Here is a 22,751-nt window from a genome sequence, read left to right as displayed (position 1 = left end):
CTAATTTCTTTCATAATCAGTCCTGTAAAAGTCAATTATGACTTAGAGAAACATTGTTCAGTGTATGTTGTAGGTAGGAAGGCAGGAAAATCCACCAGTTGTCAAACAAAATGTTTGATCAATGTGAGTGACTGTGTCTATGTTTGTATAAGTGAACGACAAAAAAAATGATGAGTCTATGCTCCTGCAATTGTCCAACAATTTCTTGAACAAATTGCAACAAAAAGCACTTTCTGAACGACTGGCCACAGTATGCTCTCACACACACAACACGGAGATCAGCCGACCATTGTTTCAGCACAAAAAGCAATCTCACACATGCTGTGCATACATTTACGAAGTCTTTTCAAATCAGAAAAAGGGTGTGAATAGATTTCGCAACTATCAGAGGGAGGGGGTGGAAGAGGAAATTAGCAAGTCTGAGAGCCAAAGTTTCACTCTGGTGAGCACACTGGCGAGTGTAAACGCTTGAGTCTATTATCTACCTGCTGGATCCTTCTCCCTCTTTCCCCTGAACAAGAAACCAGTCAGACGGCCTCGCTCGGTGACGCTGACTCAAGCATTGAATCATTAAGGTGCTGCTAGCGCAGAATTAAAACGAGAATGCAAAGTATCTCAACTTAACCCCCACCTTGTAGTCACCACACCAAGACACGGAATGACAAAAATGCTTCACCTAGAAAAGGCCCAATCTTTGTGACAGCTGATTTATACATTCGACATGAATACTGTGAAAAAGAGACAATCTGCTGTTTACAAGCTCGTCAGTTTTACAATTTTGTCATCAACAAAATGACAGACAGCATGTGGAACTAGAAGGGTAATTATATTTCATGATGCATTTTCATAGCCCATCCCATTATTGTATTTGATGACAGTCCATGAATAGTATTTTAACAGTTTGCGCAACTCGTAGAAACTCATGCCATCCTGATGATATATAGTATCTAATTCCAGAGATACCTCAGTATCAGAAAGAAGGTAAAACCGGAACATCTGCAAACTGTGTGTGAATTATGCACATACGGAAATACATTATATGGCCATAAGTATGTGGACCCACACTACTCCGACGTACACACTGAAATGATATTGATCGCTGTAATCACCCCCCTTTGGATATTATAGATCGTTCATGTTGTGTTGAAAATGCCTTCTTTAGTTTAGCCTAAGCTAACAGGAGACATCAGTGATCTGATTTTGTCATATCAAGTGGGTATCATTCAGTGTTTTTAGGAGTGTTTCCTTGTTTTAGCTATGACAGAGGGACAGTTTCACAGCTAGGGAATTGTGTGCATGTACACATTAAGTTTGGAAGATACCTGTTGGTCTCATTCTGCTAAAGCCCAGGTATTAGCCTTGGATGAACTTTGAAATGCTTTTTTCACATATCAAAGACTGTGGTTTGTGCCCCATTTCTGCATTGGAATCTCATAAAGAAGCGACCCTTTCATGGCCAGTATGGACAGGAGAAACAAGTACAGCAGTCAAAAACTGTTTCCATGTACATATTGTAATGTTTTAGGTCAGACTTGAAAAAAATGTGAACATTCACTCTAAACCTTGGGCAGTAATATACTGCTATGTGTTGCAGTCTCCACTGGTGAAAAGGCCTGCCTCGTAGTCGCTATTCTTATTCACCCGAAAGCTGTTGGATGTGGATGAGGTCAGGGCTTTGTACAGGGCAGGAAATTTCTTCCACACAAAGCCCAGAAAACAATTTCTTTACGCATGTGGCGTTGTGCACATGGGTATTATTCTGTTGTAACACGAAAAGGCCAATCCTAAACTGTTGCTATAAGTTGGAAGCACATTATTGTCTACAGTGTCAGCGTATGTAGCTTAATTCAAACCAAGAAGCGTATCCCAAACTTAATAAAACCTCTCCAGACCAAAAACCACATCCCTGTCCACATACTTTTGACCATATGATGTCACTTTATACAGTTATTTTCACATCAGTAATGTCATGAGAATCATAGTTTAGTGGAATGTATTTATGCGTTTTGACATAAACAGCAGCATCTCAGTGTTTGCACAGCACACTGGTGAAACACATGAAAATGGAACAAGTATATCTGTAAGTCTTTGCAAGTTTCACAGTGTAAGATCAGTATATTTATGTTGTCATAAACATGGGGTTTCACTGTTTATCAAGTGCTTTAAAGCTTAAGACAAGACCAGACTGCAGTGTGTTGACCAAAACCAGAACCGTTTGCTGCCATCTGCTGGTGAGAGTGGCACATAAGTGTTAAAAAAAAAAGCACAAAAATGCTACAAGGTTTGAATAAAGATATGTCTCTTCCCTCGTTTTGAATTGTCCATTCAGGATGACCTGACCACTTTAATCTCAGTGAGTGTACCTGTACAGTCTTCACCTTCAGTTCTATCATCAAGCCCCTTGTCTGAGGTGAGGGTAGCTCTGCACTGTGCGTGCTATCCCATCCTTCAGACTGACCAGCGGTTTGTAGCCCAGGTCCTGCTTGGCCCGGTCACAGCTGTAGTAGTGGTGGGTTCCAGCCAGAGCCACTCTCATTGGTGTAAAGGTGGGTTTAAAGGACACCAGAGGGCGCAGGATCAGGGCCAGCAGCCAGAGGAGCAGAGCCAGCCCGTACACAAGAGTGTAGGGGAGGTGGTAGCGAGGAGCAGCGTATCCTAGACCCACCAACACCTCAGACATGAAGTCCCAGAATCTAACCGGCTCGTCATTGGTGATGTGATACGGCTGATTGGGAAGCAGAGGATACAAGACATATTAACTTGAAATTCAGTTTGCAACGCATTCACAAATGAAAACTCAGATCTCAGATAACTAGGTGTGTGACTGGCAACATGATTTCACAGACAGAATAAATTAAACCAGCTCTGTTTTAGATTTTATTCTCACTCACTTTTCCACATATGGGGGAGTCTGGCCTCAGGCGCTCAGCAGCCAGGATGTGACCATGAACTACATTCTCCACAAAGGTGAAATCCACCAGATTGGTCCCGTCACTGCAGCAAAGAAAGACAGAGTATTAACTACAGAAATATACCAATAAGCACTAAAAAAACCTGAGAATTAAAGCACTTAATCATTTAGCACACCGGTACAGCAATCTATGGGCTCAGCCACTGCCTCCATACTAATTTCAACTTTTCAAGTGGCAGGGGAGTCGTGGGTGAGCCAGTGAGTGAGTGAGAGTGGATAAGTAGTTTTTACAGATAATTAAATTCCAGAATCTAATATTTTTGACTAAAGTGTAAGAACATGAAAACATGTACATCTGATGAAAAGTGTAGTCAGGTCAAACAAGTCAGCAGCAGTTGCAGCAACCTTTGAAAACTGATGCTGTTGTTGCTTCCCAGGTGGTTGATAAATTATGTCAGCTTTGCAAGTTTACACACTGCACCTTGTGTGACGCTGTGTATTTATATTTAGAAAGCCAAATCGAGCCCCTACATTACAGTTCAGGTTTGGAAGAGCACTAACACTCTCTTTGTCATTCTTAAATATGAAATGCAGATTAAACTAGTTTCATTGGCACCGACTGTTAAAGCCCTATGACCTACCCGATGATGAACTTCATCTTGCCCCTGCGAGCTGTGTCCACCAGGATGGGTACCAGCTGTGGATCCCGAGGGCCAAAGATGCCATGAGGCCGGATGGCAACTGTGAGGAAACCCTTTGCCTTGTTACAAGCCTGGAGGACCAGCTGAAACACAAAGACATGATGAAATATTCAATTCTGCATGCTGTAAAACAGAGTGATCATCTGCCTTCTTCTCTCTCGTGGGCGAAACTAATTGTGAAGGGCACAGAGCAGATGGCATGCGAAGAACAGAAAAAGTCCTGGAAAGCTGTACTCACTACTGCTGGAGATGATGTTGTTGCATGATGATAATAAAAATAAATAAGTGTAGAAAATTAAATTTTCTACTGATCTCATCTTGAGGAAGGAGGATTTCCAAAAACTATTAGTTTGAAGGATTTAGGATGATATACTGGCAGAAATGGAATACAATATAATAAATACATTTTTAAGATTAAGAATCGTGTTTTTATTTCCTTAGAAGGAGCCATTTATATCTACAGAGGGAGTGGGCCCTCGTATATTGAAATTGCTTTGTTGCACCACTATGTTTCTACAGTAGCCCAGAATGAGAATGTTGGAAAAACACAGATTTTAGAACATGAAACTGATTTATTTGGTGTTTTTGCTGGTTTAAATCACCGGGCCCATTTTTTTTTTGGAGAGAAAGAGACCTCTGTGGATCATTCGGCTAACAGTCAAAAACCTCCTGAACACCTGAGGCCGTATTCACAAACAGAAAAGTTCTCACAGCAACTCTGAGCAAGAAAGGGACAGAAACTTTGACCTTAGTGAGGAGGTGCAGTTGACCCCAATGCTAGGTATGATGCATTCTTTTAACAGGTGTGATTGGTTGTCAGAGACACAACCCTTTGTGAGCCTGCAAGGTGGAAATTAAATGAACTGCTGACTGTGAAAGTGTTGTCATTGTTAGTGTGATCACTCTGCTGATTGAAGGTTTAGATAGACCCAAGTCATCACTGGTGCACTGTTGCATTTTTCCAGTTTTTTTAAATGTTTTACTATTTAAATAATTTTGTGTCTGATGTTACAGTATTGGGTGGGAAATGTGTGCGTATCCCTAATGAGGTCAACCACAAATATTATTCCTGCACAATCTAATCTGTAGCATTTCATTTACTCACTGTCATCCAGCATTTGAAGAGTATTTCTCCAACTCATTTGTGTTTCCACCTTTTTTTCCCCTCTGCTTAAGAAACTCTTAAACCTCTCAAAAGTCCTCTTCCCTGCTCCTAACAGTTTTTCCCCTTAGGAGCTCTTTTAGGGTCTAAATTGCTTTGTGAAAAACTTTTACCTTCACAAGGACCTACTCTTAACTTTAAGGAGACGTTGTGAGAAAATGTCACAATTCTAATAATTTTCTTAGAATTTTATCATAACTCTTAGCGCTAAGAAGCTTTGTGAAAACGGCTCCTGGATCTTAAGTTATCAGAGGAACTAGACGAGCACACATCAGCAGGTGACCATCTCCGTCGAGCTGAACAGCATCAGAGAAACACTGATTTGTAACGTGTGTAAGAGCCACTTAAGCACATATTCATATTTGGTAAAGACTTCTGTTTGACATGACAAATCATATAGGTTCTACTGTTATTAAGTTTGGAAACTGTTTCTGTATATTTTAAACAGTTTATGGTAGTGGACTATACTAAGGTTATGGTTATATTTACATTGTGTGTGTGTTAGAATATAGGCACAAGTTATTTACGCCAGGTATGGTGCCGTAAGGCAGTTTAGTGCGCATGACAAAAGGAGAATGTGTACGACGTTATGTGTAAAAGACGACATGAAGTCTGTGTTGGTTTGGATCACAATACGTTTTTGACCCTGTTATGCAGTGTTGAAGTATAATAACGGGTGATACGTGAGAATATATAGAAATAGGACATCGCATCAGTGGTAGACCATACAGGATGTAATTCTGGAAGGAGTTGGCCTGTCATTTTGTTTCTTTTCTGTAGTCTTAATAAACCTCGTTCAACTTTTTCCCTCCCTGAGTACTGTGGATCTCATAAAAACGAGACATCTCACAGACTAATTGGCCTAGGAATTTTGGTATATTGAATCGGCCACTACAACGTGAAACTGCTTTATTCAGTGTTTTTGCCAGTTTAAAATCACTGGTCCCTTTGTTTGGGAGAAGAGGACACCTCTGCAGATAATTTGGCTCTCAGTAAAAAAGCTCCTGAACCATGAACACTGAAGGAATTCTAACCAGGAGAAGTTTCAGCTGGTTGCAATCTGCAATCCTCACCTCTAGATGGCACTAGATCCCCGTAAATCTTACACGCTGTCCCTTTAAACCACTGATTCACTAAAATAACCTTTTCACTACCTATTTAAATCAAGAGAAGCTTAACTTTTGCTAGTATCACAGAGCTAACACAGACACTCAAAACTATAGCTATGTGCCATTTAGAGCCTCCATTTCAAACCGGGCTACACTGATGAAAGCAATTTTAAACATACCACTTTCCTACCTTTTCTTGCTCAATTTTGGTCTCTGTGTAATAGTCGATGGGCTTCTTGGCATATGGTAGATCTTCTCTCCCATTCTTAACGTCTGTCCCTTCAAACACCACACTGGCACTGCTTGTCAGGACCAGTTTCTGCCAAAAAAGGACCAGTTTAATCACTTCACTGGCATCTTTCATCCTTAAACAATAAACCATAGGCATAAACAAAAAGAAAAGCCCAGCTTACATTCCCTCTCACCACTGCCTCACCTGTACTCCAGCCTCCATGCAGGCCTCGATGACTGTGCGTGTGCCCTGAATGTTGACCCTCTCAAACAGCCCGCGATCATCGCTGGCAGGGGCTGGGGAGGCACAGTGGAAGACCAGGGACACATCCTTCATAGCTGGCAGCAGAGCCTGGAGCAGAATGTGACAGACACATCTCTCAGCTATTGACAAGTGGTCCAGGTCAGAGGACCTCTAGGGCAAGTCTCATGTGCTGAGTGGCAAAGTGCAAGTCAACTGCGAGTGCTTCAGGTCTCATAGCATCTCATCTCATAACATATATTTGAACAGTTTCCTGGTCAGGCAGGCCTGGTCATTCAGCATCAAGGTGTTTGGTCGTGACGGTCCAGACTGAGAGGAGTAGTCTCACCTGTTTGTCGCAGAGGTCTCCCTGGTGGAAGGTGACACCAGGCAGTTCGTAGCTCTGACGGATGTCAAACACACACACAGTGTATCCTCGCTCCAGCAGCTTCTCCACCAAGTGTCTGCCCAGGAAACCAGAGCCCCCGACAACTGCACACCGTTTACTACTCTGTGACACACGCAGAAAGCTTATACTTATACATTTCAAGCTAACAAATAGCATTAGCATCGTGTTTAAGCACCATGAAAATGTCTCAACTCACCGGTCGCACGCGCGTGGCCATTATGAGTGATAGGTGACCAACAGGTGAGCGAAAGTATCAGGCTGAAAATATTTCTCCTTACAGCTGAAATACAACGTAACGAAGAGTTTTTCTGGTTGTAAAATGCGCCGGACATCAAAGAGTCAACTTTCTACATAAGCTGCACGCGACACTCATCTATCTACCTGCAGTCCGCGCGTGCAACTAAACTCCGCGCACGAACCACGACTTGAATCAGCTGAGTGACAAGTGCTTTGTGATTGGTCGAGCACAGGCTCAGCACAAAGGTGACGTTTAAGATTAGCCAATGGTGTTGAAGATACGTCAAAGAACGCCATACCTTAAACCAATCATGGAGCACAAAGTGATTACATCCGCCTCCGAGCTCAGAGACCACGCCCCTTTGTTTGCGTCAGACCAACGACTCAGAAAGGAAGTGGGACAGATGTGAATTTGATCTACAGATTGTATCCAATAAAACATTTCTTTAAAAAGTTAAAGAGTGACGTAGATGCAAGATGAAAATCTCTTCCTGTGAATTACATCCTGAAACTTGCTCCCATTTATTTTGGTCTTGTGATTTTAAATATGTGCTGTGGAAAGATATTAGATTTATAGTTGACAACATTCATTTTACTATTTACTAGCTATAGAATATTTTTAGGCACTACGTTAACTGTGACAAAGATACTCATTTAGTTTTCCTTTTTAATCTAATTTTTACGTCTTGCCAAATTTCACATTCACAAATTTACAGACACAAAACCCTCAATCCATTGTATTTGTGAAGAAAAATGGAACAATACTTCACAATTTTTCTTCCTTAAAAAACAAAAAGGCTATCATAAAAATTAATGTATGCACTATCTTCAAAATCAAGTGAATCTTTTGTCACAAGTCACTCAAGTCTTTCTTTTTTACTGTCATTTATGTTAGATTTGCTTTTGTTGTCTTGTTCTGTTTGGTACTGTTTTTAGTTTTGTTTTCTCAGTGCTTCATTTGTAGGCCTATGCGTGTGTGTGATTCTGTTTACGCTATGTATCTGCTCACATTGCATGTTAAAAGTTCAATATGAAGATCATGTATTTATTTATTTATTTACTTATCATTTATTACCTTCCCTTCCATACAGATATTTTTCGAGAATGCTTTTCTCTTTTGTTCTAACATTTGTTTGTTTTGCCTCAAGTATTATTGAATAAATAACAAAAGTAAAAACATAGAGACACATTAAATTGATGTCCATATAGCTGCCAAATGCTGGTTGATTTCTGTCTAATACACAGTTCCTTCAATTAGCAAAATACCGCACTGTTAAAGTATTCTGTTAAAAGAAAAAGTCCTGCATGGAAAATGTTAGACTACTTTGGTAAAGTAGCCTATGGCCCAGCTAAAATCAGGAAAATGTACTTAAATTAGCCTATTAAAAGTAAATGCAGAAAACGTCCCTTGTGACTGTTTTATACTATATGATAGCATTAGTATTACTCATGCAATAGTTAACTGAGGTGGAGCTCAATTTGAACTATTTGTATCAGACTGCAGCCAGTGATTGCTTTCAGTATGGATTAATCTGCTGATTATTTTGTCAGTTTATCGATTGACTTTTTTGATTTGAAAAATAGTGAGGAATGTCAATCACAAGTTTTGAGATATCTTAATGTTGATAGTGATGAGTCACTGTAGCTGCCAAATAAATAAAAAGTCAAAAGTACAATATGTCCCTCTGAAGTATAGTGCAGCATAAAGTAGCATAAGACAAAAACTGTAGCAAAGTATAAGTACCTCACGTGTCTGCTTAAATAAGTAATTATAATGACAGTAAAGTAGTCTACTTAATAAAATTTCACCACTGCTGATAGAATAGTTGAAATTATAGAGCTACTCAGAATCAGAATCTAAATCAGAAATACTTTATTGATCTTTGAGGGAAAACTGTGAATCGTTACAGTTGCTACGATGTAAAGAATAGAGAAATATAAGAAGTAAGAATAAGAGTATGAAATATAGAGTATGTAAATACAGAACAATAAAATAAAATAATTTATAATAAAATTGCAAGAAAATGCACATTAAATTAAAAAAGTGCATTAATACTAGTACTTAAAATATAAGAATATTAAAACTAAAATATATACATATATAGTCATTGTCGTGAGGCTGTAGGAAGGAGAAACGTACACTAAAGTGAAAAAATAATAGCAAAAGTAAAAGACTGCTAACATATTTGAGATAGACATATTTATACGTAATGCTGTTTTGTAGACCCTTACAGCAGTAATATGCTTTCTTCAGAGGTGACAATCTGCCCCTCTAGTCATATAGAGACCTGTTGGCTGCACACAGGCAATATCTGGGGCCTGTAATATCTCCATGACATAATTATTATCTTATTATAATTATAATTCTCCCTTTATTGTTTTTTTATAATTGGATATTCCCCATTATCTCATTATTCTCTACATTATTGTAGTCTTCTTTACTATAGAAAGAAGCTCTGGTCTGAGGTCTGCTGACACTAGAGGGTGTATTGAGGCAATTTCACAGAGGAGCACAAACAAATGCACCATTTGAATTATGCAGTATGTAATATGATATACTTTGCATGTAAATATAAACAGAAAATCTCAAGTCTTCATTTACTGTTCCAGTGTTTTATATTTCTATGGGAAATCAAAGGAGTCGTCACTGCAGTCTGAATGTTCAGATCGTGCCTTGTACCACGTGATCTTCAGCCACCAATCAGCTTTTTGCCCGACTGGTGCGTTTGATGTTGACTCCCTCTCGTGCCTGTCTGTTACCTGCTTTAACTCCTCAATGGCTATTACAGAAGTGGCTTGTCTGCGGGCACAGAAGGTGTAGAAACCAAACGCCTGGGCTCCATGACGGCAGCTCCTGGACAGCAGAATCTGTGCATGTTCCTCACCTGAAACGTTATTTTTCTGCCCATTGTAGCAGCTGTTCCTGCGGAATAAATACAAGGTTTTAAGGAATAGGAGACCATCTTACATTCAGGGTAATTAAACAGCTAATGCGAGCAACTGATGTAAAGTATAAACCGTTTTATCATCTCCTCCTCCCTAAATGACAGGGAGGCTTCACAGCCCAGAGGAAGACGTAGATTGGCTCATAGATCTGCAGCTCGTTTGTGTCAGTCAAATAAGCAGCAACTGATGGTGAGTAAATATGTTTCATAATCATCTAAATATGTGTTAAGTGTATTGCATTTTAATCACAAGTGATGGATGTGTATTATTCCTGTATAGGTCTGGGGTTTGCCAATTTGACCCCAGAAACCTGTGATGCTTGTAATCATAGATGTTATGGCTCTTGTGCCTGAGATTTATTCCCGTGTGTCCCCATCAGGCGACCAGTGCCAAGAGACCATCCCTGCAGGGTCCTATCCCCCCTCCCCGCAAGAAGACGAGCCCCAAACCAGAGCTGACCGAGGAGCAGAAGCAGGAGATCCGGGAGGCGTTTGAGCTGTTTGACACTGATGGATCCGGATTCATAGATGTCAAGGAGCTTAAGGTAAAAGGGCCTACATGCTGATCACACATGTAACAGGGAGGGACGATTGTTTTCTGTGTGTGCTTCACTCTCACACCTTTCTCACACTTGCAGGTTGCCATGAGAGCTCTGGGGTTTGAACCAAAGAAGGAGGAGATCAAGAAGATGATTGGTGACGTGGATAAGGATGGCACAGGGAAGATCTCCTTTGCTGACTTTCTCGCTGTCATGACACAGAAAATGGTAGATATCCATTTTAAACACATTCAGTGCATTATATATGCATTCCCATTAGCAACTGGTTTTGTCCTACAGATTACAGTATATTGATTAGAGAGCCCACAACCTTAAAGGGACAGTTCATCCCAAAATCAGAATACATGTTTCTTCCTCTTTCCTGTAGTGCTCTTTATTAATGTAGATTGCTTTGGTGTGAGCTGCAGAGTGTTGGAGATATCAGCTGTAGAGATGTCTGCCTTCTCTTGAATATAATGGAACTAGATGGCACTCGGCTTGTGGTGCTCAGAGCGCCAAAAAGTACATTTGAAGAACTTGACAGCAATGTCTCTTTCCTGAAATCACTACCTGGTTACTCAAGATAATCCACAGACCTTGTTGTGCCCAGTTTCATGTATTTTCTTTTGACTGAACTACACCTGCCAACTGTATCACCATGCTGAAGGAAGCGTGCATCTACTCATGGACAAGAGGTGTGGGCTTACAGCTTGAGATGTAAAAAAAAAAAATGGTGCCCTCCTCAGCTGAGCTGCAACGTTAGCTAGCTATGTGGTGCGAGGTAAGCTAGCAGTAGATGCACACTTCCTTCTGTGCAGTGAAATGATTGGCAGATGTAGTACAGTAGGAGGAAAATAGTTCATCATCTCTTCAGCAGATATCTCTAATGCTTGGCAACTCACACCAAAACAATCTAGACAGTGGCATAAGGAAGTGACGACGGGCCCCAGTGCAGGCTATCATGTATGTATTGTCTTCTTGACACAAATAGAGACTTGACAGCAACATCAACATACAAACCATCATGGCATATCTGACAAAAATGTCAAAGATAATTAATCATTTAACTGAATAGTTTTTATAGTTTATTTCTAGATATTCTAACGTATGTAGAAAAGCATATAATTTTGTTTTGGATAGCTACTGAATAAAATAAGTAATCCATGATGGAGATAGGTTTGCCTTTTTGAAAACATATATAGCAAATGGCACTGTTGTTAAATTAGGAACATTCTTTTTTTTTTATCATTCCTCTTTGAACACAGGTGGCACATTCAAGGTGGCAATCTGAATCACTTGCAAGAGCCCACTCTCGGGCCCTTCCACCCGCTTGGGCCCCAGTGCAGTTGCAAGGGGGGCAAATCTAGATTGATAAATAGCACTACAGGGTGAACTGTCTCTTTTCTCCACCCTATCGGTCTTGTGTAGATCTCCCATTGACTGTACTAGTACGGCTTTTCATTTGCACTCTCAATTTTTGGAGTTTATGATGTGGATGCCTTCTGCAGAATGGCAGTGTGTGGTACTCTCCATTGTCTCTGATTTCAGGCTGAGAAGGACTCTAAAGAGGAGATCCTGAAAGCTTTCCGCCTATTCGATGACGATGAGACGGGCAGGATCTCATTCAAGAATCTTAAGAGAGTAGCCAAAGAGCTGGGAGAGAACCTCACAGATGAAGAGCTGCAGGTAAAGCACATCATCTCATAATAAAACAATACTTAGATATACGCACACTCATACTCAACTCTGTAACTAACAGGCCGGTCGTATTTACGAGCCAAAGGTCATGACTGCAGTTTTGAATCATGCAAATGCAACATTTGCTCACCAATGCTATCAAACTAGCTTGATTTACATCCTCTATTCTTCTTTTCATCGACATTTCTATTGTGTGTGTGTCTGAAGGAGATGATAGATGAAGCAGACAGGGATGGAGATGGAGAGGTGAACCAGCAGGAGTTCCTGCGCATCATGAAGAAAACCTGCCTGTACTGAGGGCAGTGCATGACACTAGGGTTGATGGCGTCGAGGGGACCAGCGGTGGTTTCACATGTAATGCTGCTCATACATCTAATTTCCCTTTCCTTATTATTGTGTCGTGCCATACATTTCCAATTATAATGAGTCAATCAAAAGGTTTAACTGTCACTGAGAGGAAGGTGTTGTGGTCAAATGCCAAATTATCCTCCTTTGATTTACATGATACTCGACATTACATTTGCCAAAAACAGCAAGAGAATACTCTCTCTCTCTCTCTCTTTTGGAATGCTGCATACTTTTATGAAGGATACATTGATGATATTAACGATTATATGTAGGTTATATTTTATGTCAAGAAATTCTCAGTGCCTACGTCAATATGGTGACAAAAACAGTACATTCCAATGCTTTGATCGATGATACAGTGTGTGCGTTAAGTTTCTTCCATCTGTAGATTGTTTGGTTTATACTGGTAACAGCAGTGTTTCATGTTATGGCTCCTGTAACCGCTGACGACTGGGGAGCTCTGTCTCATCTCAGTGGATCTGTGCCTGTGCCTCTTAAAAAAGGGGCGATCCCACTATCTTTAACATATGATTGTGTATGTATTTTTCTCGTAGCATTGAGTATTTATTCCTCTGTTGTGTTTGACTTCTCTGTATTATTGAATGTTTTGTATGATATGTAGTTACTTAAATTAGTAGATATACAGCATATATGTGTTTAAGGTACAAATTAAATATCTTGAAGCAGTCCGTCCTGTCTCTCGACCAATCAGATTGCAGGGCCGGAACTAACTGTTGTATAATTGTCATTATCATAAGCACCCCTTATCTTTCCAGTAGTTACCAGTGAACTGTTTAGATCTCTTTTTACTCACATTATAAAATCTACTGCTGCTAATCAAACACGTTGTTTTCCTCTGAACTGCAAATGGATTGCAAGAAGATATACATATATCTATATAACACCACAAACATAAAATCAAATTCAAGACACTACAAAACACACAGGCTGTGCAGAAGCGAACAACACTGATCCTCTCATTCAGGCAGCACAGGTAAAACTGTTATGTTTCAGGGCCCTGATACACCAAGCAGACAGTACTGCAATCAGTAAGCATCTGTCACCTTAGTCTTTGCAGTGTGTCCATTGGCCCTTGACAGCTTTTTTTGGGGGGCTGATTCAGCATGTTGAATCGGCTCCAGAGACGGCAGAATCCGTCTGTGAATGAACTCACTTTAATTAGCAGTTCAACGAAAGTGAGGAAAGTAAACAAAAAGTAAAATTAGTTTTTTGCCATTAAGCTCTTGAGCAGAAACCATTCGTAACTGGTATTGTTCACTAGAGCATGGTAAGTATCATTTGTTCCTTAAACATCAGGTTGTGTTGTTAATGTGCTAACTGGCTAACTAGCATCATGACAGTCAAGTTTCCTGTTTTGGATGATGAATGTAGACACTGTCTGCAGGTATGGAGAGTTAGTTCTTCTCATGCAGCCGCAAAACATACGTCCAGGTTGTCTGTAGTCTTTGTGGTGTGTTGCTGTGCAACTTTTCGACAGAGACATGAAGCAACGCAACAGTCGGCTTTTGTCACCACTAGTTCCTTAGTATGGGTTTGGTGTGCCCAGCCCTTTAGAAATGGCAGACCTTACACTCTTAGAAATAAAGGTGCTAACTAGACCCATATAGGGTCCTTCCTCAGCTTGGTGGAGACCAATGATCCAGACAGCGGAGGTTTCATGAACTCATTACTACTACAGCCTTTACAATTTCAGTGGTGCAGAGGAGTTGGGGCCCAAAACTCAGCTCCAAATTAGAACCAGATACAAAATGCCAAGTGATGGGTAACTGTCGAAAAAAAAAAGGTGGACCACATGGTATTGTATGTCATGAAATGAACACATACAGTAAAATGAATGGATTAAGGGGTTTCCAGATACAATTAAAACATTTGATTATTTGAGGGTGAAGATCTTGTAATGCCCGTTCTTTCAACAATACTTGAAGAACTTTCTCCCAAAAAGGGCTCTTTGGATGAAAATGGAACCCTCAGTCTTACAAAGAACCCTTGTGGAACCCTTTCCTCAAAAAAGAGGGGTCTTTATCAGCAAATGTTTCTGGGTACAACCTCAGCCTTTCAGTAGGAACCCATTTGGAGCCCTTATTTCCAAGACTGTAACCTAATTTTGGTCCTGGACTTTGTTCCTGTGCGCAGCCTGTCGTATCCTTTGCTGCAGCTCCCGCGAGCGATAGCCATAAACCAGAGGGATGAGTGACACCCCCAGACTGAAGATGATGGTGGCTGCTATATCAAGAGCATCACTGTGCAGGTATCCAGGAATCAGGTAACTGTCCATCACCAAAGGAACAGAGAAGAGTATGGTCTGAGCCGCCTGGAGGGTCAGGGTCACACAAGCTCTCTTGGTGCAGAGCAGTCCCCTGCGCATGTCCCAGCAGAGCAGGCAGAAGCACGCAAGGATGGTCAGAGCGCAGAGAAGCACCACAACAGCAGTTCCCACGGTGCAGTAAAGAACCAGAGCTGATGTCCCTGACAGGCAGGGTGTAATGATAAGAGGTCGACAGCGGGGAATAGTAAAATTGACCTGGATGGTGTTGAGGCTGATACCCAGAGCCACACTGCTGAGCACAGCTGATAAGGTCCATATGGCTGCAATAGTTGCCCTCTTCCTTTGAGGACACATCAAGAATTCATAGTGCAGGGGCCACTTGACAGCTACAAATCGGTCCACGGACAGAGCGGTGCTAAGGAAGAGGTCCACCTGTGCAAAAAAAAAGGAAGACATAAAATAGATGCAGTTTTAGCTGTTACTTGGCACATCAAAATTTTAGAAGTCCAGTTTTTTTTTAACAGGTTAGTCAGAGCAGCTGGGCTGTCAGCAGAAAGCAGGGTAAGAATTTAGGTCACATTTATGTCGACAGCAGCACTTTTAAGAGGTCTCCAGGTAAACTGAGTCTTGTTTCTACTACAAATTGCTGTGTTGCCCTTTGGTCTCATCCCCTCTCTCCCCTGAATGATTCACATGGATTATCCTGCTTAGTAATGATCCAACTCCACATTGGATACATCTTCCATTAATAATATGGTGGTAATATGTGTGTCATATTGGACATCACAGACAGAGATGAAAACAGTAGAAAGCAGCATGGAGCACAGTTAAAGTATCTCAGTGGTTACATCCCTCCTGGATTTCGTGATGTTGCGATTGCAACAATTAACACAAATTAATCACAATAACATTACTGCAAATTTAACTATTTAAAACAGGTCAAATCTCATTTTATTGTGGAGCCGCATGCAGTGTATTGATTCACTCAGCCCCTCTCTCTCTGTTCATCATGAGACTACAGCTGTGGGACTGGAGATCGGCGCCTGGGAAAGAGTCATACACACATTAACACGCATTAACTGTTAGCATCACAAAGCTCACGTTACCCAAAACTTATTAACAGGTTTAACAACAGCCGTCTGGTCATTTCGGTGTGAGATTAAAGGGTTCGGAGTCGGATATTAACCACTGCTGCAGGGCTTCATGCAGTGCTGTGTTAGCTCATGCTACACAAACAGAGACAGTCTTTCAAATGGCATCAACTGAAAAAAAGCCTATGATCGTCACAACATTCATCACACTTTTTTGGAAAAGCTTTCAGGTTGCAACAATCCCAAAAATAGCCTGCAAAATCTGGAGGGAGTGTCCTACTTATTCAGTCTCTCTCTCAAACTCGGTGCTGACTAATTTGGAATGATATTGGACCACTGTTTAGACACAGACGGACAGTATTTTGTGGCTGCCAAATTAGCGTGTCCAGCCGTCATATTTCTATCTCTGCTGGAGCTGATCAGACTTGGAGATGATAAATGATTTATTTTTAAACAGAATGAGAGTTCTATGAATTTTGTCCCACATCACTTACAGTACACTGAAATCACACTGGGAGGGGATCTCTTCTTAGCCAAAATGGACAGGAGGGAACAATTACAGCAACCTGTACCTCTTTCAATGTACTTATGGGCACGTGAATGCTGTTTCGAGACAGACTTGTAAAAATGTGACATATCCTTTAAACCTGATAAATGCTAAACCAAGTCCGACTGAACAGGAAGTTGCCTTTTCTAAGTGGTCTTCAGTCAGAATGAGTTGTAACTTCGACTGTGCCTGATGGTGCAGACTGATGTATAACTCATAGCACAAATATGGATCACATAAATATAATCAATGCTTTACAGACCAATGAGCAGGCCTGGTTAGCAGCACAGAAGATCAGACAGTGGGTCACAGGTATACCCCCTCTGGATTTTAGGACAACTGCTTTGGCTGTCCAGATGAGCTGCTGAAATGATAATGATGGTGATCATTTAGCTCAGGGGGGCATACTATCATCATCTCAGCTGTTTAGAAACAGTATATTGGAACAGCTCATAGCCAAACAGTGTAAACCTACCTGGAGGTTGTCACACAAGAGGAGGTGTGTGAGGAGCAGGAAGCGAGTGTGTCTGAGGAGGGACGGGGAGCGCATGAGGACCAGGAGCAAAGGAACATTGAGTACAGTGTTCAAGGTGCAGCTCACACACATGGTGACCATCTTCACCAGCTGGTAGATGGTGGTGTTAATCTGTGTCTGGGCCTCCAGTGAGGTCACATTGCAGTAAACACCCATGACATAAAGCTCCCTCTGATCTGCCTTCCACATAGTTTCGTTACCTTATTAAAAACAAGTACAAGTCATTGGCACCTGGGGAGCTTAAAAAGCAAATAAAAAGTCACCTCATCAAATGGGAAAACAAGATGCAATACACTCACCCTCACATCTGGTTCAAAGATGCTCTTCTCTCCTGAGCATTTTCAGCATTACATGGCGCAGCAGGCACATGGTCAGTTTCACTCTGATGGCTGGTTGCGACTGAATGTGCGACCAGCATTACAGGCTGCCCATTTACTTAGCTTCACCATGTCAACGCTTCAGACCTCCGGCCTAAAACCTCATCCCTGCCGACAGTGATGTGTCAACAGCTAGTGTTTGTTATCAGGATTACATTTGCTTATTTATACAAAAGTCAGGGAGAATATTAATACATCTGTACAGAATTGTATTCTACCTGTCAATATTTGCCTGAGAGCAGAGGCACAGTCATGGAAAACCTAATGCCAACCTGACTCACCCACACACATTATCATATTTCTGTAGCATATACAGAGAGATGCGTCACACCTGGACTAAAACAAAATCACCATACCTTGTTTTAAAGTCATTTTTAACCCAAACAATCTCCTGGTGTGGAAAGAGCGTAGCAGAAAATGTTAAGGGATAAATGTATAAGAGTTAAGAAGTATAACTTAGGCATATCAGTTAATAAAAGTATGTATTAAATGTAAAACTAACTTCCAAGACATGTTTTCTTCATAAACAAAGTGTCACATGTCATAAAGATGTCAAGTGACCATTTAGAGTACAGTCAAACATTTAAACTTTATTTATAGAGTTCATAACAGGAAGATAAATCAAGTCAAATATTTAAAAAAATACAGATCTAATCAATGCCAATCCCTTAAGAAATGTTTCCTCAGTATCTTAATAGATAACAGGGAAACAGGTGGTGTGAAAATTATTGTTTGACAATGCCTCATCTACACACACAGACAGACTCAGGAGTGTGAACTCCATGTTTAGGCTCAGTTTTTTCAGTTCCAGCAGTTCCAGTCTATAATCACAGGCTGATTATAACAGAAATGATATGACAAACATAAAAATAGATTCACATAGCTGCTCACTAAGACTAGTTGACTGAGGTATATTAGCATTTGAACAGGTTTCCTGAAGTTGTCCAGCTCAGTCTCTGGCTGTAAGTACAGCGAGCATCAAAGTTTCAGCTTTGACTTAGTTTCGTCTTGGAGGCAAAGTCTGCACTAAGTTTACGCATCACTTCTGCATGGCTTTGTCCTGAAAGCTCCTGCCGTACAGTCCCGTAATTTTCTTTAACAAAGTTGGCAAACGGTGTGGGAGCACGCGGCTTTCCAGGTGTCAGTAAGACGAGCTGTCCTGTGCAGAGGGCGCACACGAACCTCTGTGTGTCCAGTGACTTGGAGTGGCGTCCAATCCTATGAAGAATCATGGTAAAGTATTAGGAATGTTACCCAGCAAAAATAAACACACATCTCTTAAAAAACGATATCAGGTTAATCTGAATCAATCTGAAAATCAGACGTACGTATTCTGGCAGCGGGTGCACTGGTACTGGAATTTGTACTTGATGTCATAGCTGTGGCAGCGAGTCACCATGGGCAGCTCAGGATGTGCCACTGTGGACTTGCGAGCATACAGCTTCCAGAAGTTTCCGTGCCCATCCCTCACGCCATTAATCAGCCAGGTTGCGGCGTGACACATCTCATGAATCAGTGTGTCCCTGAGACGATCTAGGAGGGTGGAACAATGAGAAACCATTGAAGGGATTCAATCAAATTTCAAGCAGACAGAGTTACGACTTTAACCTGTCTGTCTCACTAAAGCATTACCTGCAGAATCACAGACTTTCTCCGACAGCTCAATGCGGGCGTAGCGGCTCCCTCCACCTCGCTCCTGCCCCGTAACACAGTAACCGGCTGTTTTCCGCATCTTCTTATTCCAAGTCACTGACATATCGACAGGGAGCTAGAAGTCATGTGAGACAAGGGAAAAAAAATGTTAACAAAGCAATTAAATAATGTAAAATATTTATACATTGAAAATCAAATGACGTTTCGAAAATATTTAATTGAAAGAGAGGAAAAGGATCGTTCATCACCTTACTGTCAAACACACTGGTATTGTACAGCTGGTAAAGTCTACTGGTGAGTTCTTCCTTGTTCTGCTTAAAATTGCGACCATAGTTGGAGCCAGGGTTTGATAAGGACTGCAGGAAGCACCCTGGGGTCTTACACAATGATACCCTAGAAGGGAAAGACGAGGGTAAGCTAAAGACAAATGTCTGCATGTGAAAGACAAACTGAGTGAGCAACATTCATGTCTGTACATAAAAACTGGTCAATATGTGTACCTGCTGATGGGGCCGTGTCTGGGCTCTGTCTGGCTGACTGTGGATTTCAAAATGGTGGATCGTCCTTGTGTTTTCACATGAAGAGGTGTGTCCCTGAATGATTTAGAGGCTGGTGTTGTGAGTCCCTTCACAGGAGGAGCTGGTGCAGGAGGCTCCTTATTGCATTCTGTACTTAAAAACAGAATCAACATCAGCTTCGCAATTAGAATAAAAACCAAAGCTAGACTGTTAGAAGGCAACAATCCAAGTAAAACTGTTACCGTGGGTGCTCCTAGGTGAGAATGAAGTGCCAGTGAACTTGTTTTTCTTTTTCAGTCTCTCCAGCAGGGATGTGAACTCTTCCTCAGAGCTGGCTGACTCATCCAGCTTAGAAGGCGCTGAAAGAGTTCGTCTTGGAGAGGCCAGTGATTTTTGAGTTTTGTGGGGAAGCAGAGAAAAAGGAGAGGGGGCGGGAGGCAGCGGCAGCAATGGTGAGCTTTCTTCTTCATCACACCGCAGAGCAGTCTTTGTGTTGGCTTTTTGAGGGGACTTAGGTTTCAAGTGACGAGTCCTCCAAGTGCTCTTAACCACAATATTATCATCATCATCGCTGTCACTTATAAAGACTGGGGAGTCACACTGAGACAGAGGTCTCCTCAGTGGATGCTTGGCTGCTGGAGTATTGCCCTTCTTGGGCACTACAACACAAAACACCATTGTACACATATACATCTATGTTGCTTTCCATGGAAATATAATAGAGCATCAGTACTGATGAGGTTCAAAGTTACCTTTAAAAGATGATTTTGAATCGATAAAGTCATCATCTGATGAGCAGTCATCCACTATGAAGTTTTTGAGGCTTTAGAATAAACAAAAAAGTAAAACATATTGTAACAACAAAAACTTCCAGGTAACAAAAATGAATTTGAAGGAATAAAATACACCATAAACGTACCTATCTTCACTCCCACTCTCTGATTTTTTATGCTTGACATTCGGGGTTTTCACTCGTTGCAGGACTTGAATAAAATGAAAATGTATGTGAGAAAATTGAAGCCGACAATATCAAAATGATTCCATCACCTCACTGATGTTAGAAGTTGGCTCATTTTTGTCAGTAGTTACAGATAGACAAGTGCATCCAGCAGAAAAAAAGGCTACTTACATGTCTCAAAACCATCATCATCGTCTGAACTCACAAGAACATTTGATCTGAAAAAACAAAACAAAACAAAACAAACAAAAATGATTTAAAACTTATGTGAACTATCATTACCAAAACTTTGACGACAAAAATAAGAGGTAAAATTGAAACCAGAAACAACACTGAGATGTTGCTCCATTAAACATTCTCAGTGCACTCCATTTCCATACCTGTCTTTCTTTGCAGCACTGCATGGTTTCAGCGTGGTAGGTTTAGCTTTCGGTGTAGCTCTGCCCACAAGAACTAAAGAACAAAATGGTAAAAATGAACTCAGTATCTGTGAACGGAGTCATACGATTCAACAATGTCAAATTCACTCAATGTAGCTCACTCACATTGGTCAAAGTCATCATCGCTGGACTCAATCAAAGATTTGTTTCTGTAGTCGTTGCCTTTGGAGCACTTGTTCTCCTTCTCTGGATCATCTTCACTGTCGGAGAGGGCAAGCTGGACAAGAGGGGCTGACTGATCCACAGAATGATGACTGCTTGTGGCACCATGACGAGTTTTGCCAATCGAGCTTATCAGCTACAAACGATGAAGACAGACAGATTAGCATCATGACTACAACATGTCAGGCATTTAAATAGGGCTATAACTAACAATTTTTTTGAAAATAATTATCAATCAACTAATTAGTCTCTTGATTGATTTTAATTGATATTTTGTAGATGAAATGTCAGTAAATACTTGTTTACATTTAATGTCTATTCATTCAAAGTAGTCCAAATTCCAAATATATTCAGTTTATTAAAATATATGACAAGAAAAGCGTAAAATAATCACATTTAAGAAGCCTTGGTCTTTTTGCGTAAAAATACAAAAGACAAATGACCAATCCATTTTTAAATTTAAACTGCAGGTGTATTAGCTGTCTTCTAATTGATATATCAACTAATTGATGCCACTGACATTCAAATATATGACTGTAAAGTGATATTTCTCTCAGTAACCCAGCCACATTTTAATAGTGTAACATTGGTTTCTAAGTTAACTGTATATCGTCGTCAGGTGCTATTGTTTGCTGGTTTATGAGGTGTGCAACAAACCTTTTTCTCTGCTGTGTCCAGTCCTCCCTCATCATCCCATCCCATCTTTTTAGCGATTCTTTCAAATAAGTTGCGGGTTTCTTTGTTCATTGTGTCCTCTGCTCTGTGAAATGGTGCACAAGCCAGCATGACAGTCATTTAACATTTAAAGCCCAAGGCTAACGGTAAGCCTACGATTTAAAGTATAATAAACTGCCAATACAACCATAAGACCAGCTGATGGTTAAGATAACGCTATTAGTATTTTAATTTAGCTACTTTAATTTTTCAGTTAATGAAAACAAGAGTCTACAGCTACACACACGCACATACTGTAGCTGGAAACATTAGCGTTACCGTTAGCAACATGCTAGCTAGCAGTTTGGTCTCAAGCTAGCTTAACTTTGTGGTTAGCTTAGTGCTAATTGGTCTATTGTTTATCGTTAATGTGCGGTACATGAACTCATAGCATATTAATTACATTGCGAAAAGTATATATATATTTTTTTACTTGAGATAATTACCAAATGTGCTTCCGTTGTTGTAAATAATAGACAGTGGCAGCAGACGCTTAGCAAATTCAAATCTTGTGCTCCATTAGACCGGAAGTTGTCTTGTAGACGTTCCACCAATCGGAGCGGGCTTCAAGTGACACGTAACGTTCTGTCCACGCCCACCACCAATCACCACATGCAGTGACTCAGAACTGCATTGTTGATCCGTTTAGTTACTTGCACCTTTGTACTGGGTATTTCTATTTAATTCTACATTATAATTATAATTATACTAACATATATATGCATACATCCTCCATTAGTGGACGTTTGTATCACACCTAGATTGAGTACGAGAAAGTCAAAGAGCAGCTGAATACCTTGTCATCATGGAGAATGACTGGATTATATTCCCTATGATTTATTATACAGTGCTGCCATGTAATCAGTGATCCTATACTACCTACCTGAAGTAAAAGGCTGGTGTCTTTTCATTCTATCTACCAAAAAGGTCAATCATGT

The 22,751-nt window shown here is 40.7% G+C and overlaps 4 protein-coding genes across 8 annotated transcripts; 1 reads left to right on the top strand and 3 right to left on the bottom strand.

Annotated features, from left to right (window-relative positions):
* Positions 1–1,915: 1,915 nt before the first annotated feature.
* On the bottom strand, positions 1,916–7,183 carry nsdhl (NAD(P) dependent steroid dehydrogenase-like). Its single transcript, XM_049585334.1, has 7 exons — positions 6,961–7,183; positions 6,705–6,866; positions 6,320–6,466; positions 6,074–6,202; positions 3,553–3,695; positions 2,892–2,994; positions 1,916–2,725 (listed from the first exon to the last, which is right to left on the bottom strand). The coding sequence occupies exons 1-7, from the start codon at positions 6,979–6,981 to the stop codon at positions 2,393–2,395; spliced, it is 1,038 nt and encodes a 345-aa protein (XP_049441291.1). The 5' UTR covers positions 6,982–7,183; the 3' UTR covers positions 1,916–2,392.
* Positions 7,184–9,372: 2,189 nt separating this feature from the next.
* cetn2 (centrin, EF-hand protein, 2) lies at positions 9,373–13,293 on the top strand. 3 transcript variants are annotated; one of them, XM_049586570.1, is made up of 6 exons: positions 9,373–9,942; positions 10,052–10,136; positions 10,327–10,491; positions 10,585–10,713; positions 12,034–12,171; positions 12,391–13,293. In XM_049586570.1, exons 1-6 carry the CDS (start codon positions 9,731–9,733, stop codon positions 12,478–12,480), a joined length of 819 nt encoding a protein of 272 aa, XP_049442527.1. In that variant the 5' UTR covers positions 9,373–9,730; the 3' UTR covers positions 12,481–13,293. The 3 variants fall into 3 exon arrangements, with proteins under 3 accessions (XP_049442527.1, XP_049442529.1, XP_049442528.1); XM_049586572.1 differs by having other exon boundaries at positions 9,374–9,976; XM_049586571.1 differs by having other exon boundaries at positions 9,375–10,136.
* A 287-nt stretch (positions 13,294–13,580) lies between these two features.
* LOC125894895 (olfactory receptor 4K13-like) lies at positions 13,581–17,451 on the bottom strand. The gene is made up of 4 exons (XM_049586569.1): positions 17,291–17,451; positions 16,932–17,191; positions 16,719–16,820; positions 13,581–15,250 (listed from the first exon to the last, which is right to left on the bottom strand). Exons 2-4 carry the CDS (start codon positions 17,178–17,180, stop codon positions 14,651–14,653), a joined length of 951 nt encoding a protein of 316 aa, XP_049442526.1. The 5' UTR covers positions 17,181–17,191; positions 17,291–17,451; the 3' UTR covers positions 13,581–14,650.
* A 532-nt stretch (positions 17,452–17,983) lies between these two features.
* gcna (germ cell nuclear acidic peptidase) lies at positions 17,984–22,707 on the bottom strand. Of its 3 annotated transcripts, none has more exons than XM_049585741.1 (13): positions 22,697–22,707; positions 21,757–21,854; positions 21,043–21,235; positions 20,878–20,950; positions 20,669–20,715; positions 20,459–20,522; positions 20,292–20,362; positions 19,782–20,198; positions 19,522–19,687; positions 19,270–19,414; positions 19,001–19,136; positions 18,697–18,901; positions 17,984–18,586 (listed from the first exon to the last, which is right to left on the bottom strand). In XM_049585741.1, the coding sequence occupies exons 2-13, from the start codon at positions 21,844–21,846 to the stop codon at positions 18,355–18,357; spliced, it is 1,839 nt and encodes a 612-aa protein (XP_049441698.1). In that variant the 5' UTR covers positions 21,847–21,854; positions 22,697–22,707; the 3' UTR covers positions 17,984–18,354. The 3 variants fall into 3 exon arrangements, with proteins under 3 accessions (XP_049441698.1, XP_049441696.1, XP_049441697.1); XM_049585739.1 differs by lacking the exon at positions 22,697–22,707 and adding an exon at positions 22,260–22,362 and having other exon boundaries at positions 21,757–21,859; XM_049585740.1 differs by lacking the exon at positions 22,697–22,707 and adding an exon at positions 22,260–22,305.
* Between the last annotated feature and the right edge of the window lie 44 nt (positions 22,708–22,751).

This window comes from Epinephelus fuscoguttatus, linkage group LG9 (genome assembly GCF_011397635.1).
Source record: "Epinephelus fuscoguttatus linkage group LG9, E.fuscoguttatus.final_Chr_v1".
NCBI classification, from domain to species: Eukaryota; Metazoa; Chordata; class Actinopteri; order Perciformes; family Serranidae; genus Epinephelus; species Epinephelus fuscoguttatus.
The sequence above is the reverse complement of the archived record's forward strand: the minus strand, read 5'-3'. Positions and strand labels throughout refer to the sequence as shown.